The sequence below is a fragment of the Vollenhovia emeryi genome, unplaced genomic scaffold (genome assembly GCF_000949405.1).
Source record: "Vollenhovia emeryi isolate VEMERY1.0 unplaced genomic scaffold, V.emery_V1.0 DF939126.1, whole genome shotgun sequence".
Taxonomy (NCBI): Eukaryota; Metazoa; Arthropoda; class Insecta; order Hymenoptera; family Formicidae; genus Vollenhovia; species Vollenhovia emeryi.
This window is the reverse complement of record NW_011967240.1, coordinates 2301348-2320186: the sequence shown is the minus strand read 5'-3', so window position 1 is coordinate 2320186 and position 18839 is coordinate 2301348. Positions and strand designations below refer to the sequence as shown.

General features: G+C 36.9%; 1 protein-coding gene across 1 annotated transcript in view; it reads left to right on the top strand.

The window, feature by feature from the left end:
- The window catches only part of LOC105569009 (lachesin), a 346765-nt gene that overhangs the window by 65101 nt on the left and 262825 nt on the right, over window positions 1–18839 (top strand). The window contains exon 2 of the mRNA XM_012025128.1: window positions 5415–5581. Within this exon, the coding sequence (XP_011880518.1) occupies window positions 5415–5581 (167 nt within the window). The remainder of the gene's footprint in view (window positions 1–5414; window positions 5582–18839) is intronic.

Below are 18839 nucleotides of genomic sequence, written 5' to 3'. Positions count from 1 at the left end.
AATGGCGAAATGACAAGTGATATAAAAAGAACGATATTCATAGGAGCACTTATATCACTTGTCATTTCGCCGTTCCTGAGCGCGCGAAATTTCAGCCCTATCATTTGTGGAAAATAATCGCTTCTAATTTAAAAACTATTATAGCCTCGACACTTTTGTATTAGGATTTTCGTCTGGAAATGTTCTAAGGAATCTGTCATTAAGAGGACCTCCGGTGGTTTTAGGACACCCTGTATATAATTGCGCATCGTTTTCTGTAGGCAACTCCCGTAAAATCGTGAAAAGTATCACGATATCCTAATAGATATATCCAACAATAAGTGCAGAATAGCAGCGTAATTGCGAAATTATAGCAACTGGCAAACAAAATGCCTGAAACGTTCGCGATCGCGCATCCATCAAATCATCGATTCGCCGAGATTTCAGCAAGCCGTTGCTGGTAACTGTAGCCGCGATCCTTTCAACCTGCCATATGTCACGTACATCGAACGCCTCGCTTCGGCGCTTTCGAAGCGTAATCCCCGGAGTATATAGCTCGTCCGAACGAGTCAATTTTTGCGACAAAAGTCCGGTCGAACAACACACGGCCTGGCCCAGTGAAATGTAACCCTTACAGTGGCCCAAATTACTCTTTTCGGGAACAAAAACTGCATATTTTCACTATTCGCGGCACATTGCATTCGATCCGTCCGAAAAAAAAGCCTAGATACCGTTGCTCCAACTCCAGTAGGTCTGGTTGCAATTTAGATACTGTTTATCACGCAATACGGTTTGCAATATAATATGTTTTCACGTTTAATCTCTCAAATATTGCAATATATAGTTTATCACCGCAGCCAATATTGCACTCTGCGTCAGTAAAATATAAGCTACTTCCAATAAATGGTACACCTAAACTATGTATGCCTATAGCGGCTTCATAACTAGGTTTTATAGCTACGTATATAAAGCATCATCTGGCCGATTGATATCATTCCATTGGCCATTAGTACTTGGAATAAAACTTGACGTTGAAATGGCGAAACTATACGTAAAGAAAATAAAGGGTACGATCGAACGATTTTTGGTTATTCTCATGAAGCATTTTACACGAATGTGTACCGCTATTTACTACTTCGATGGCAGCCGTTACACGTTGTCACGTCGTAAGCTGCAGAATTGCTATACGTGCGCCAGCTTCTTCATCTAATCCTCTTTGAACGGCACTATACGAAACGAGACAAAAACCCGCGCTTCTTTGTTCCGGCACGTTGTTCTCGCACAACGAGCGGGAGTTACAACGTTGTAACCGCAGGACACGCCAGGTGCACCTATACGTGCGCGCCAGTACTAGCGTGCATCCGCTTCACGGGTCGTAGGTCATAACTTTGCGAGGCATCGCGTAGGTACTACAACATCGCAGTTGCCCGTATCCGTGCGCGGCGATTTTTGGTCCCGATGTTTTATCGACAAGCCCGTCCGTTATTTATTATTCCCCCGTTATTGATCAACGCGAATCACCGTGGCACCCTTGTAAAACTCGGTCGCGGAATATGGAAACGCTCGTCGCGACGATGACAAATTATTTCGGTACAAAACGGCTGCGCTTTACCGTTAACTGCATCGAGTTAATCAAGATATACAACGGGCGGCAGAATTGCAAAATTTATTAAATTTTCTACAACACTAATAGGAATTGTTCTAGATTTACAAGTACTGGGATCTTCAGAAATATATTTCTGGTTTAAACGAACGGGCGAAACTTTATCAATTTCCTGATATATCGAACATGACGCGTTTAATCGACGCGATTGAAGATCGCGTAGAACCGACATTTTCAACATTGCCCATTATCGGAGCATTTCATTATTTGGCATCTTATCATCGTCTCTCTCTCGGCAAGCATCAGCAACATCACTTTGCTTCCAATAATACTTAATCTGATGTCTCGCGACACTTACAAACGGGATGGGAAATGACAATTTTCTCCGTTATGGAAAAATTCTCATTTCCTCTCGATCTACTACCGAAACTGCTCCCTGGTCGTGACCTATCGCCTCCGATTGCGACTGAATAGTAACACGCGCGTGTCGGTGTTTCGCTCGCGAACTGTTCCGATACGTGGGTCTCAAAGTACAGATGCCTTTGTCATCGCACTGCGACAGCGCACGCGACAGTCAATCGGTTTTTATAAAATACAATTTGTCAACTTGATACGAATTACGCTGGCACACCTAAAGGGAAATCACGCTGACGCTTGCATGCGCATCTTCGCGAGCGCTGGACCGTTACTCGTATCGATTGCCTATGTTCAGTCTGTTATTAAATGGATCGGGCCGTACGTCCAAGCAAATTGATTCATTTGTCGTTAATAACGTAGCAGAAAGGAAAAAAAATAATAATGTGTCACAACCGATACCGCTTCTGATTTTTTTCTATTATATGAAATATAATTGTATATATGAGCACTCGTGCTAACTAAATTTAAATAGTATCTGTGTGATTGAAAATCGATCGAAATTTATTATTACATTCCAAATCAATAATTTTACAATGTTTTATATTGCTATAAATCCCCTGAAGAAATTTAAGTTATAAAATTCAGACAATTTTTCATTTTAATAGGTAAAAATAAAACATTGGCTTTTTTTATCGTGAATATTGGATAATTATTTACTTTCCTCATTATGTCATTATTCCTGTTATGTTCCTCATATTAAAATTTAAAGGATGTCTTTATATTAGGATACGGTCTGTTTGAAAAAAAGATATTTTCTTTCAATGAAGATGAATATTGAATTAGTAAGCGTACAAATGGGAAACGCATTGACCTTATTACGAAGATTTATGCGAAGGAGAAAAGATAAGATAAACATTTTGGAATTAAAAGTAATATTCAAATATCAAAACAGAGAAAATCCCGAATAATCACGACCACATTACAGTTAATCGTCTGCGGATACAAAATTTATGGATATATCTTCGTAACACAAAGTTCTTTTTACGTCGTTTTAACTGTTTAACTGAGAAGTAGCTTTTCTCCGCTGCCACGTACGAGTACTTGGAATACAAATGTTGTTTGGAACCACTTATGTAAAGAGTACTAATATCCAACGAGGTCAAAAGCCTCAGCATTCATATCCCGGCCTAGGCAGTCCTTCATAAATAAACTACAGCTTGCATTATGCGAATGTAGCTTGCAAATATACATATAGCGCTCGATGCAATTCTTATCTTTTCTCCTTTGCATAAATCCTCGTAATAAGATTAATGCGTTTCCCGTTCGTACGCTTACTAATTCGATATTCACCTTTTTGAAAGAAAATATCCGTATTTTCCAAACAGACTGCGTCCTCGTATAAAGACATTTAAATTTTAATATGAACATAAGAGGAATAAGCTATTTTCTTGTAAAACGGGAGACTGATTTAAATTATTTTTACAAGATAGAAAATTAGTTGATATGATTTCTCTATTATAATTGTAAACCCTTTCCTCTAGTACATTGTGCTTTTTATAGAACTTTATTTTAAATACTATTAAATAGTATTTAAGGAATTCAAATCGGCAGGAAAATCAACTTGTTTCAACGGCAAACTTTACGTACAAAGTTCCAATCTTATTCAAATGTTTAGCTACCACGGGTTAACTGCTAATAAAGTTCATATAATCTCGCAAAAACTAAACTAAATATTATGCACTTTCTGAATATTTTGTCGACTTCTACATGTACCTACATTTCTACAACAAAAGCACACAAAATAACTTTTAATATTCCCAGAGATATCTTGAACTTTAGAATCTTCATATTTTCATTATGTTACGTTTGCGTTGACGTAGCGGTAGCACTGCTGCGGCTTAAATGTATATTAAATATTTCATTTAAAGCAGTTTTTTTAAAAGCAACTGAAAGTGGATTGCCAGTTTTAAAAAACATATATTTACTATCATATTCTATATACGTGAATTAGTAATTTAAAGTAGAAACTTTATTATTAGACACGATGAAAAATTCTCCGAGATCGAAGAGTTTCTTTCCCACAAAATTAATTAACAACTATTAATATTAGAACACGTTTTATCACAGTTACGATGTAATTTATTGTGAGAGCAACAACAAAGATAATTTCTTAAATGGATACCTTCCGCGGAACTTCCGACATCGCCATTATGGCCACTGTGAATATCGACGGTAATTAGCGAGCAATCTAACGCTAATATCGGCGAAATGACCGTCGTCGGTGTGCGCAAACACGACGTAACGTTCCGTTCGCAAAACATACTCTGTCTGAACCGATCCGTGCGCAAAACAACCCAAAGGATAAAGGGCTAGAGCAAGCTCGCCCATTCCAGCCCTCCTCTATCCGCATGCTGCAGATTAATCTGTGATCTATGTCTTAGCTGTAGATCAGATACAAACTTGCGGGCTTATCTAGTTCCGCCGCCAATCGATAACTAAGTAGACGCTGGCGGCATCCGTCGAAACCTACCATTTGCCTCGATAACGTCAACACTAACGTCGGTTACAATGCATACTCGATGCATTGTTTGATATGAATCTGCCGTTATTCAGACAATAAGATCAACTCCCTTCGTAAAGCATTCGATGCAACGATAACAAAGACAAGTTTCACGGAATGCAAGTTATGGGAACAATTATGACTTTGTATATAAAAAGAATTTACTTTTTAGTCACATTTAAATGTGGTTTTTAAAGATATATTAACTGCTGCAAATACTTGGAAACAATGTTCAACTTTTGTTTTGCTCAATAATGTACGATTACACAAACTGAAACTTTATTTCCTCATAAACGGCTCGTAGATTTAATAATTACGATGGTGATTTGTATAAGAGTGATATGTAATTCGCGTTTGACTAAATATACTCTGCACCGTGAAATTTATGATTTTACTTTGTATGTTGCAATAACGTAACATATAAAAATAGCACTGCAATGCAATTGTAGTCTTTTGTTAGAATGCAATTAGCTAACAACTGTAGCTATCCCAGTGCTGTAATTTACAGAGCCACAGTCTTATATTTCTACGAAAATACAAGTTGTTGCAAAACAATCACATTCAACGCATTCAAAAATTAAATCGCGGAGCGAGAATATATATCTTTTATATTATTTGATAAACTGTCGTGACTCACCAAGCTGCGTTTATCTGCTGGCAAATGGTTCCAGATCTAAAAGCAGAAATGATCCTTATTAATTTTTATTACTTCAAAGTGTTCGACTGACTCGAAACGTTAGAAATACGAATATATAATAAGAGGCACACTGTGCGATTATTTCCGTTTAATCAAAATTCCGAGCCGGCAAAATGTTTAAAGCTTCATTCAGCTTAAAGCCGCTTAACAAGTTTCACGATTCATTTGTGGACATGCTAATTTCTGACGCTGACATTTCTGTGTTATGTGTCACGCAGGTACGTTCACTCGCGATCAGAGAGTTTTGAGCGGTAGTCTTGTTCAGGGGAGTCGCAACGTCAGCGGCGTGCCGGCTTTCGAAACGAATGTACCACGGAATGTCACTACCGCAGTCGGTCAGACCACCTTTCTTCACTGCAGAGTTCATCAGTTGGGCGACAAGGAGGTGAGTGACAACATAATTCCAGCATTTTGCGGCCTTTCCCTCCTTAAGACAACTCGCTAATTACGCCAACAAATCCGCGCACAGCAGCATTATAACGAAAGATTTGCTCGCACCTATAATCTTCATCTAATATTTCAGATGTAACAAAGACGTGAATGCTAAACGTTTTCATAAAAACTGCGAGATCTAACTTGCCAGAGAATTTGCTCACAAATTTTTCAGATAGATTAATATATATTTAATGTATATTTAATTTCAAAATGCTCGTGCAGCTCAACATGATTTGTGGCGAATGTTGCAAATTGCTACCAATAAATTGTTGTGACGTGAAAGGAACCAAGCGACATTATTAACTATTCCGTGTCGGAGCGGTAAATGTCAAACCCAGTATAAATCATTTTATTGAAGAGATTAGGATTTCATCAATCCCAGCGTAAAAAAGATATTGCGCTATTTTAAGAGTTAAATTGCCAGGTCTACTGAATTCAATAGCGGTACATGCGTTTACCGAGATGCGAAATATGCGAAATTAAAAAAACTTATTTGATTTCGAGAGTTCATAACTCTCTAGCCGCGGAACTTAAATGGAGCATAGATTTATTAAGGGGGGGGAAAAGAACTTTGTAATATTCTCGTCGCGTCAAAGGTAGAGCGGAGGTTGCTGTTGCGGTTACGGTTGCTTCATCGTTTTTCAAAATCCTCAATCTCGGGCATACCTCCATGTCAAGGCTATATAGATCCGAGTAGAGCTGTTGGGTTAACATTACCGCAAGGCTGGCCTGCGGTTTCTGGTTAGGTCGTTGATAGAATATGCATGACGCCTGTTTGAAGAGTTAAACCTGCTCAAAGGCGGATGAAGGGCGGCTATTATCTTTTCAGATTTTTGACTGAGACTGCGGATTTGATTGACGCTTAATTAAAATTGAAAAATTTGTCGTGCGCTTTATCGACAATTATCTTTGTGCTTGCGTCCGTGGTCTAGCGAGCATTATGCGTTTATTTACTCACGCGTACACAACTGTTGAATTTATCAACTTTTTAATAAAAGAGGCACGGTTATTCAAAAATAGCAAACTAATAGAGCACACCATGCAACATATGTCGATCGTACGAATTTTAGCGTAATTCTCCTATGCACCCCTTAATATTTAATCAAATCGCTCAATCTTCTAGTTACTGAGAGCAGAAGTTGCCGCAGCATGCGAAGATTTGATATTTCCTAAAGTTTCAGCCAATGCTTAGTTCATCGAGTACATATATGTACATATATACACACGACGTCCAAGAGTATATCGACATGACCTGTATAATAAGACTCGATATTACGTAATTCGATAAATACCAACGGTGGCTACGCGCACAGGGTTTCTCAAAGTTTCGAGGAATATTGCATAAGCGTCACGTGCTTGAGATACTAAAAATGTTCTTAAAAATCACTACTCCACTGAACATCGTAGCGATCGCGATCATTATATCCTTCCTAGAACTTCGCCTTGATTCAAGGATATACTCTTTCTTTTATGGCAGAACTGTTGCGAAACGTCTCACTTAATCATGAGAAGAGGCAGCTGGTCTGATTACTCGTTAACGATGCAATTATTTGCCGCTGGGTCAATAACGTGAGTTCCAGTTATTTCCGGAAAGAGAGGCGGAGACGAGGGATGTGTTTGATCACGCATCGCCGATAACTTGCAAACGCCATGACCGTATTTTCATTCTCGATAATTACTAACTGCAACCGAGTAGCGATGAGCTTTGCGCGAGTCACGCGCAGAATTGCACCCGGGTTGCTTAAAATGTAATATACGTTTTCCAAATTTGTGTCGCCGTTCAATATAAATCGCCGCGAAAATATATTAATTACGGATTCCTCTCGACCTAATGATGCTTCAACCGAAGAAGTACTCTTTTCTAAACAAAAGCACTATAAACATTATGAGAGATACGGCAATGGCATTATTACATTTCGCTGCACTGGTGCACCGAGAAGTATTATGCGTCGGAATCACAGCTGCTGCTTTTTCGCGAGAAAGAGAGAGAGAGAGAGAAAGACTGCTACTCTACGAGCGCAAAGCATCAGACAAATAACTCGCTGCTCGCGCGGGCTTTTCGTTTTATGACCAGACACACGGCGCTCTTATTAGAGAGGAGCAATTGTGTACGGATTACGGATCTAACGGAGATCAACTACGAAAATTCGCGCGGTTTCTCAACAATGTTGATTCGAGCCGACTTCAAAGTGAAGATAAACAAGGAAGGGCTTTGTCATCGCGCAGCGCAGAAAGACATTCGAATACTCTTCTCATAATGGCGGTTAGAGTGTAATAACTATACGAGAAAGTTGCAAGTTGTTTCTTTCAACAAGATTTCTATCATGTTATCTTGGTGCGTTCAAATGCATTTCCGAATAATTACTTTAATGTTGAATTTAATGTTGGATTAAAATGTAAACTATCAAAGAACTTGTAATAAGTAACTTTCGTGATAAAGAAATCAATAATCGAAAATAGAATAAAAAGTAAAATTTAAAGTTTTCGCCCTGTAATAAAATATATTAAGGGAATTTTTATATATGTATAAAATATTAAGATGTGTATAATTTACAAACTCTCGTAAAAATACTGCATGAATTTTGTTATCCATTTCCTATTAGTCCAAAATGGATTTTACGAATGTGTAACTTGTACGAGGTTTCTCCGTAAAGGACGAAAGATACAAGATTGCGGTTCGCACATTAAGCTTGAGAAAGTCAGCGGTTTGACCTGCAGAAAGTTGGCAGCGTGTATGGATTTATCACGAGGCAAATGTTTACAGTTGACGGAGCTAACCGAGGCATTTGCACGTCGGTCTTTTTCCCGACTTAGCGAAACTATTTACAACATATGCCAGACTATAAATTCGCGCAGTTTTCATTTCTCAACATAAATGTGTTCTTTATGCAACGTACGCTTGAAAGACGCGTAGAATATTTATTAAGCGCACTGTCAGATACCTTGCGAAAAAGCGTGCAGACAAAACCGACTTTATTTGAAAGTCAACACGTAAAAATGTTTGACATTATTTAAACAGAAATGTACGACATTAATAGTACACGCTTAAGGATTTTCTTTTCATTATGTTATCAAGATTAAATGCTTAAAGAAAATTTTAAACAAACTAAAGTTTTATATTGAAGCAGTTCCACGAAAAACGCAAAAAAAAGAGAAAAATTATTCATTACACGCGCACGACTCTTTTGCTTTAATCATCAGCTGAACCGCACGATTACAAAAGCTGCAGCATACGAAAATTACTTTGCAACTAATTGTACATTTATTATTTTCACTTTTGTAAATGTGTGATTCGCATTCACAAAAGCAAAAATAATAAAATTCACATTTTGTGAACTGTAAACGGACGTAATTGTAATTTAGTTGTATCGATGGAGAGATAATACAGGGAGCAACAGCATCGCAATGTCTCTGGTGATCATCAAAGTTGTAATCGTTCTCACCTGGCTCTACTGACATTCCCGGTGCACTTCGAAAGTTTACGAGTAGTATTTACGTTGACACATTGCGTCTGTGTTTCAATACAACTCGAAATCGGGATATTAACTATGTTTGCGCACGCACCAAGAGCAACTTGATACCGCCATATGCGGTTTATACGGGGTGTCCATCCGTAAAATGAGAACGCAACATTTGCATTGCTAATTTTGTGCGTGGCGTTACATAATGTGTCCGTTGACAAAGAACAATATCCCAAAAGAAAAAGACCAACACGTTTTTTATCGTACAGCGATTTTTATCGTGCCTCTACATACTTTCAGTTACGCTAAGAAAGTTAAGTAAAAATAAATATCTACTTAAAACTCTGAATTTCGCTAATCTCCAATCAAAACTTATCAAACAAATGTTTATTTAGAACTTTTATTGGTTCGAGATCCAAACAACGTCCAACAAATTCTCCTCAATCTTGATCACTTTTTGATCTGCTGCAAAGATATTTTCCGATAGTGATATTCTGTTCGTATGAATCAAGTGTTTGTTCGAGGACCGTTTTAGTTGAGGAGAACTTCCATGTTAATCTCTTTATTTCTTGTCAAGAGTCTCGAAAGTCTTCGGAATTTATACCGTATAATCCAATCGCGTAAACGACTCTCTCACCCGAATCGATACTCGAGGGAAGATGAATTCGAATGAATCTGCCTCCGCTTCGGGATTCCATACGATAAAGTTATTCCGGCAAGACATCACTATATCCAGAACGGCGGAAAAAAGTGGCGTGGTAATGCGATCGAGGAGAGGTCGGCGACTCTTCTCCCAGCTTGAATAAGTATCGCGCTAGGGAGCGGAAGTGTCGTTTATCCCTGTTTTCTAGCCTAAATCCCTCTGAAGATTTACGCGCGACCTTGCGAACAAGAAGGGAAGACTGGATTCCGACGTGAGCGATCAGCGTTGTTACGCGGCTTTGTTTGAATAGCAAAGCGGGACTGCCGCAGTCCAATGGATCTCTGTCGAAATCAGGAAATTTCTGAAAGTGAACGCGATATACCGAGCCTTATCGCCTCTCCCGTTTTTGTAAACGAGAATCTAATATGTTTTTGATAGTCCATTAAGGACGCTCTGCCTCGGAAATTTCGTTACTTTGAGTCGTGCGATGACCCTGGTCATTTTGCGGCTTCGTTAGCAAGCTCGTAAAGTATCGAAAGTGTAGTAGATTATTTTTATTGGTAGTTAAGTGATAACGCTAGTCTTCTAAAATTTATCAAGACTGCATTTATCAAGGATCCAGTAAAAGTATAATGCATAAGTGAATGAACTGTATATGCAATAAAATATGAGCACTAATCTTCTGTATTCTTTACTGTTAAACAATTTCACATTTTTACATTGTCAAAAGAAATAATAGATTAAAAATACGAATGTTCTGGTATTCAAAAAGAATAAGCTGTCGTAGCCAAATTAAACAAAAGAGATACTGTTGACAAAATGCGTTAGAAAAATGAAGAAAAAAATCTATTTTAAGAAAATAATAAATCTAAAGAAAAACCTTTAAACAGTAATATATTCAACATTATTGTTTCTAAAATCTATGCTGTCTTAAAATAAAATATTTGTCGTGATAAAAAGCAAGAGATCTGATTTATAAAAGCCACCGTAATTAAAACATGAAAGATTACAATATTAACGACGCGAGTATCGATCACTTTTATTTCGAATTCTGTCACGTACGTTTAAGCACATTAAAATCGCAATAATCTTATTGTGTTTCTATTTAATAGCACCGGTGTACTCTGTGGATCCATTTAAACCTCCCTGCTGGGCTGTTACTGAACAAACTAATTTTGTAGAGTATAACGAGCGTAACGCGATTGTTACATGTATCGTCGCGCAAACATGCAAGAAGCAAATGTGCATTGTCATTCGCATTGCGACGGGAGAAAGTGCATGATAAAATTAATTAAATGGTCATAATTATTTTAGCCTATCAATACTTCATTTTTATCTCTTACCTTACCGAAAAAGTACAAACCAAAATGATGAAAATAATTGCTTAAATATTTTAATAAATTAGATCGTTCGCGGCTACATGTATTATTTACGTAGATAGGAAAATTTAGAGAGCAAATATACTCGCGTGCCCTGATTTGGTTAATGATTTCACGCGAAACTCCTTCCTGTCTAGCCATTACGGATATGACATGCCTTCCTTAAGGCATTGACAGTACTAATGGCCTGCAATTTGAAATCGATCCCTTGGGGATAGATCAATGGAATTAATTCGAATATCCCGATCAGATGGCGATAATCGCGATTCGATGCGGATTATGGTTAGGGAATAAATTAAATCTCGATATGAAAAAGGGACCACGCGAAAACTGCTGCGTTTAATCCGAACAATTGCTTTTCCGATACCAAACATTTCGCATACTGCCGTTCGTATCCCGACTTCGTACTCTTTTCGCGCCGGTGCGCCAATGCCTCTCCTCCATTTCTCTCTTTCCCCGTCTCTCTTTTATTTATTTATTTCCCTCCCTTTTATGGCATAACGATTGGTGGAACACGGCGATCCGATAAAATTGCAAAACAACTTCGGGCGATTACGCAGATTTCACGTTCCGCCGCAAAGCTATATGCGTAAAAAGATTGCGCCAGAACCAAGCAGTAGTTTAATTGCCTATATTTGACTGTGATTTAAGGATTCCTATTTTATATGTTCACGTGCTTTACCGTATATCTGCTTTTGCTATAACGGTAATTATAATATAGCAATAATAATATTATATCATCATTTATTCAAGTAATAATGGCATGTTATGTGTCCGAATTATAATATTAAATGATAGATTGCGTTGGAAAAACAGAATTATTGTGAATATATATGAGCATTAAAAATGATACAAATGGATAGCTGCGATCATTCAAAGAGGAAATAATTCTGACGTCCATATTTACTTTGTCAATTATGTACATGCATGCGTAATAAAGCACGTTCTAGAAAAAGCGAGCCTCAAGCAGATATCTCAAGCACAATGAAATCGAATTACATTTATCTGTTTCGTTCTGACATTCTCCGTCATGATTCTTTATTTCTGCAAGATGTCTTCGGAAGCCTCTTCTCTAGTGGTACATATAAATCTTGTTACTCGAGGGGAATTGGACGTTACAAATCGCCTCGTCTTTCAACTACAATAAGCATTGCGAAGGTGCATGCACTCGTCCAAACATAAGGACGTTAAGAACAGGTGCATTGGGTGGAACAAGATAACGGCAAAGAATTATATTTAAATGTGATAGACGGGATATATATGTATTTATATATTTATATATAAGTCGCGGAAATTTGTCATCGTATCACTTCTGTCGATCGTGCGATATTTTGTATGTTTGATTTAAGAAATTGCACAAAACATTCCTTTCAAAGAGCTTGTATAAAACGTCAGTATATCAGTAGAAAATGATCACATAAATGTAAAGAAATTACAATTTTATACAGAGTTTTATTTTAGAAAACTTTAAAATATTATAATATGTATAATATATATTAAATGTTAAATATAAATACCGAGTTATTAAACTTTTAAAGCTACTGGAGATTATAAAACGCGCCGTTTACTGTTGAGTATTGTATATTTTTTAAAATTTGTGTATATGCAAAGAAGGTATTGTATGCGCAACGTTAATTTAAAATAAAAAATAATTTATCCCTCACCGATACGACTCGCAATAGCAGTTGTAGAGTAAAATACAAATATGTATATGATTATTATGGAATAATTTCACAAAATCGAAATTATTGTATTAAATAATTTGTTTTTTAAAACAGGTATTTGTTAAAATAAATATAGAATACTCAAAAAAATGTTTTCCTTTTATAATAAATATAAACTCGCAAAATTTTACACGTACATTTTTGTCTGTAACACGTATTCCAATTCTCGTTCGAATTATTTGTACATGGAAAAAAGAATGATATTGTATTAACAAGATTAGTGTAATTAAAATAAAATCGTTGAAACAACATCAGTATTAATAAATAAAAAACATCAGATTGTTGCCTTAATAATTTGGATATTTAGTTCAATGCTTAAAATTTAAGTCCATAGCAAATACAATTGAGTGAATTATTTATGTTTGTGGCAGCCCGTGACGTAAACGTTTAATTTAAGCAACTTCATTTTGCTTAATTCAATAGCGTTTTTTTCCCATGTATAAATAAATACAGATAAGAGATGCTTCATTTTGCACTAGTAGCAAATAATATATAAATGTAAAACACTCACCTCATGATGGCTTCGCCGTTGCCCGGTGCTTCCCGAGCCTCCTCCTCCTCTCAGATTTCCTTGTTGCACTCACACAACACTCACTCGCGAGGATTATCGATCGCGCGAAATTTCGGACACTCCCGTACGCGATGTGAAACGCACGAAATATTAACAAATATCCCATGATTTTCTGTCATACACTTTACTCAAACTAATAACTTGCATTTTTGATTCGGCAGAAGTAGGATAATGGATAAATCACTTTTAAATTAACGATATAAAACGCAACGCGAGCATCGGAATCTAAGCATAAGCTGCGGTAAAGAAGTAGTTATTGAAATCCGCAACGAAACGATTTTACAATCTTTATTGTCATTCAATCCAATTCTCGAAATAAATTATATGAGCAAAACCTTCCGCGATAAATAGTTGTTATTAATTGCAACAGTTAACTTTTTCTACTTCCTGCCCGTTCGAGTTGCGAAAAACGATAGAGCGAATTACAGCGCAAACGACAAAGTCGCACAAGTTTCTCTTTCTTTTCCCGAAAATGAAACAGATTACACGAAATCGACAGATAATTAAAAGCGCGGTGTGTAGACGAGATGTAATCGCGACGAAGTACCAAGGTTTATATTCATATTTTAGATGAATTAGTTTCGTAAAATCTACGTTGATAAAAGCCGTCGCTTTGAACGTACAAATCATTTTTCATTGCAAGTTACAGAAACTTAATAATTAGTCAGCGAACGTTACTTATTATTAATAAACGTGTACAAATTAATAGTGTTTTATCCCCACGTTCAACGCGATCGCGTCTTGAAAACCGATAACGCAAAAGTAATACGACGCACGGGACGACTCTCGCTGCTGCCTGCCGGCTCGACGTTCGGCGAGCGAATGAGAGCGCTGCGACCTTCAGATACACGCTGGCACGCAAACATCGTACGTCACCACGCCGAGAAAAAAACAACAACGAACGTTGAGAGTTCGTTGTCCCTACTGCGAAATTGAAAATTCTATACCTAATATTTCAAATTACTTTGTTCACTGAATGTTACTACATTTTGCGTATCGTTCTGCGGACTTACCATATTGGTATGGATTAAATTAACAATTAATTCTGTTCAATCGAGAAAATGTTTCGAAACAAAAATATTTGTTACTTTAAATTCTAATTATTGAGATTAGAGATTTTACCTCAATGGTCAAAATTTACATGCAGGGTGAAGCATGACACGAATCTAAAAGAGAAGTAAAGAACATCGCGCTTCGAGAACATCAATTGGCATCGCGGAAAAGAGGCCTCAACATTTCGATATTAACGACATTCACGCCGGTAACATCTCTGTTCTTTAGAAAGAGATTAATGTCTCTACAGAAGCATATTCTATTGATTATAAATCATTTAATTGTAAGCCCAATTTCACAAACGTCGGTTAACTGTTAACCAGAGTTCAGTCAACTCTCTATCCTTTTCTATCTTATTATCTAAGAAGAGACAGAGAATCAATGAACCGTCGGTTAGCAGCTAACCAACGTTTGTGAAACTAGCCCTTAGTAAATAATTCGTGCTTATTTGTAAAAATTTTTAATGTAAAATTACGGAGTTATTTAATGCCAAAAATCAAAATTATTTCAAGGATTCAACGAAGAAGGTATCTTATTCATTTTACGAAGGCTTTACTTTTAAATACGTATTTCAATTTGAAACATGTCCTTACAACATACAAAATTCATAATGTAAACTTATAAATAGCAATGAAAGACGAGTAGTGACATATCTGTATTTATCAGAGAGAATCTTGCTAAAGTTTGATGCGTAAACCTTATGCAGTCTGTATAAGGGCACCCACCCGCGGCGAAAATGTTCGTCGCAAGCCATACGATTCTGTCGCCTTGTGCAGGAATAATTCATCTTGAGGTAACATGGCGCGCGCGGTACCGCACCACGGATACACGTCTCTCTATACCGCTACTTTCTGCATGCGCATCCGGGTGCAGGTAATATGTGGGTCAAATTAACAATATGCATAGTGCGCATACGAGGAACCAAGGAGAAGAAAGAGAAAGAAAGGAAGGGAGAGAGAGAGAGAGAAAAAGAGATTATTAACGTTGCGCGATGAAAATAAGAGATGTCTTTTAAATCTTACTTCGCGCAAGTGCTAATTACGTCGTCGTGCAGAAAGCCCTTTGTAAATTACGCTTTGAATAATCTCTCAAATGGAAACCACCACTGTTATAAAGACCCTACAACTAAAAAGTAAAGTTATATTTTAATTTTGCATTCTAAAAATGCCTTTGAACATGTAACTAACTTGTAAAAAATCCAAGCGTGAAAATCAGATAATTTCGCTTGTGATGCCATAACTGAAATATATTTATTCGTTAACGAAAGAACTGATGAAAAAAAACAATACTTAGTTATTTAAATATTGTATCACATTAGTTAAGACAGTAGTAAATAAAGTAATTAAAATCAATTATATAAAAAATTTATCCATTTAAATAATATCTATTTAAATATTTATCAATATTTTCTTCAATATATAAATCAGATTATTTTAATGTACTTTATATTATTAGTGTTATCGCATAAGATAGTAGTTTCCGAGCGCTAATTACGAAATGTAATTTTAAATTGAATTTTTACGAAGTACTTGACATTTCCGCATTAAAACGATAAATAATCAAGTAGAAACTTACAACATTTACTGTATAGAAGAAAAATATATTACGAGTATCGCGGCGAACTAGTCACTTGGCCGAATTAGATTCTAAAATTAATCAACCGCATGTATTATCTGCTCGAGATAGAGACACGGAGAGTAGATGAGGCGCGAGGGTATGACATCGAGAATTACGACGAACCGAGGGTCTGTTTGCCAGATTTATCTGACGTTACCCGACCTTCTGCCTTCTCGAAGCTGGTAAACCTCGGTTCCGCCTCGACGAATTTACGAGATATGGAACAACGCGGATTTGTTTATCGCGTCGTGGATTCCTGTCGGTATAGGACGATCCGTAGAGCGTCTCTCGACTAACACGCCAATCCTTCCACTTGCCTCGAGCGTATATATCGCGATTTGTATATATCATATGGAACAAACAAGAGATCAATTCACCACCGAATGAACTGTCAAAAGACACGCGCTCGTCATTCAGCCACGTTGATGGCGACTCTTGGAAAAGGGAATATGCCATTTTTTTCCGCAAAGGACGATGGTGATGTCTGTACCGACTAAAGTACGGTTTATGAGTCGCTCAACCAACAAAAGTAGCTTACCAAACTCCTCTCTGTCCAATCGATGTAAATTGTTTTACCAAAATTTCTGAGCTTAGTCCTTTTTGCTTTCATACTGAATAATATATGTTAAAAGGTTGTGCGATGTAGACCATGACAACAAATTTTTTATTCGAACAGTTATTTTTAGCGAATAAAAAAATAACGACTATAAGCGAATTAATTTTTTAATTGCTAATGTAATTTCTGATATTATAACATAAATCAATATACTTGTAAAAATTAGGTGTCACTGTATGTAGAAAATGTATGACATCTCACGTGTCAAAAAATCAAATCGAAACATGACTTATCTATTTAAAGCTTTGAAACTTAATTCAGCTAAATAATTCAATTTGCGCGTTAAATAACTTCGTAATATTCATTTCTTCTATTAAACTTAAAGACGGAAAAAAATAAATGTTTCTTGACATAAAGGAAACTTTTTTAATGACGTTAAAATCTGCACACTCGTCTCTCTTTTATCTTTTACAAGCAAAAAGAAGTACTGTCATTATACAGAAAGCACGATCGTGCAAAAGCACGAGAGTCCAAAGAGATCACGCATACTCCTGGCTTCCTTCATATACATATACATAAAAATAGAACAAATATTTTGCTGCAAAGCATTTCGCTCTTATCATTTTCAGCACGAGGCTCTTTTTGCTTCCTAATGAAAAGAGCAAGTGGTAATCGAAGCCGTCGTCGCGACCGGTATCGTGCAGAACGTTACACGCGACAATTTCGTAGAAATCATATTTCTAGATACGCGAGATGAAACTACACGCTCGAGAAAGAAGAATTTTATATATATACATTCCTAATTGTAGATATGTGTAATGCGCAATCTAACAAATGTTAGGCAGTTGAATTGCGAGAAAAAGAAACTTTTGATAATCGTGATCGCGATGATACTAATAAATCTCTCTATAAGCTGAATAAAATTTGATTATCTTGAATAGTCTACCGTTCTAATAGGTACAATACATTTAGATATATTGCTTTAAACAAACTAAATATAAACCAAATCATCACCACAAATACCGATTTTTACCGTTTGTCTTTTTTACCGGAATTCATAATTTCTTTCTCTATTTTTATTTTTGGAAATTAAAATGTATAGAGTAAAGTTAGAGAGAGAAACAAACCGGAGTAATACTTCCAATACTCACAGGTAATCCGCAAATCAGATATTGTGCAATTCGTTTTTGTGTATGGCAGAAACTAATAAAATCGTCGCCCCGGGAGTAACTCCAGCTGACGTATGTTTACAGACCGGACTTCTTGTAAAGACCATTAGTCCATGGCAAGGGGTGGTCCCTTGTTATCGGCAGCGCACATTTTATATAGACCGGTACTACGGCACAGATTGCGGCCGCGGTTTAACCGACGATAATGCTCCGCTTGCCCCGATACGTAATGTCGGCGATATTTTGTGCCACTCGATCGCGGCGCACTTGCACAATTCTCTTCGACGTAAGGCGAGTATTAACGCTCTCCCGAAGGGATCTTTTCCTCCGATTGGCTCGTGACGATTATTCCGATGAAATGTGAGCATGTTAGATACCAAGCGTCATTCGCGTTGATAATTAATTCTTAACGGAGCAGTATAACTTTCTCTGTATTCTCTTCTCATTGTCAGACAAAATTTTAATATCCTTATGTATAATTTAAATATAGTTTATATGTGAAACATATTCATATATAAGTCTGTTTAGACATTTAAAAATGATGATTAAAAAATTATTTTAAAAAAGCCAATATTTCTCTCTATTTGAAAACTTTGAGAATTGGGTCTGACCAGATAGCGGTTACTACTACTGTGAAGAGGGACGCCACCAGGTCGATCGAACTAGTAAATCCCGCTTTAACATAAATTCGCACACGTCGCTCAAAGCGACAAACGTACGTCCTGATTTAGCGTGCGTGCTGAAAGAGCAACATTAACTCGTACTCTCGATGATCAAAGATGGTAATGTCGATTGGAGGTAATTTTCCGCTGCATATATTGAACGGAAGATAACATCTATAAATGCAAGACTGTAAATTATGATATGGGAATACTTATGGGCTTACAATATTATCGCGCGGTAATTAAACATAACCATGTTTAATTTTTGCCTTTTCAGTGCATACTAAAGTAGGTCGTTTGTCGCTTCGAGCGACGTACGCGAATCTATGTTAAAGTAGAATTGCCAGTTCAATTAATCCAGCGAAGTCCCTCT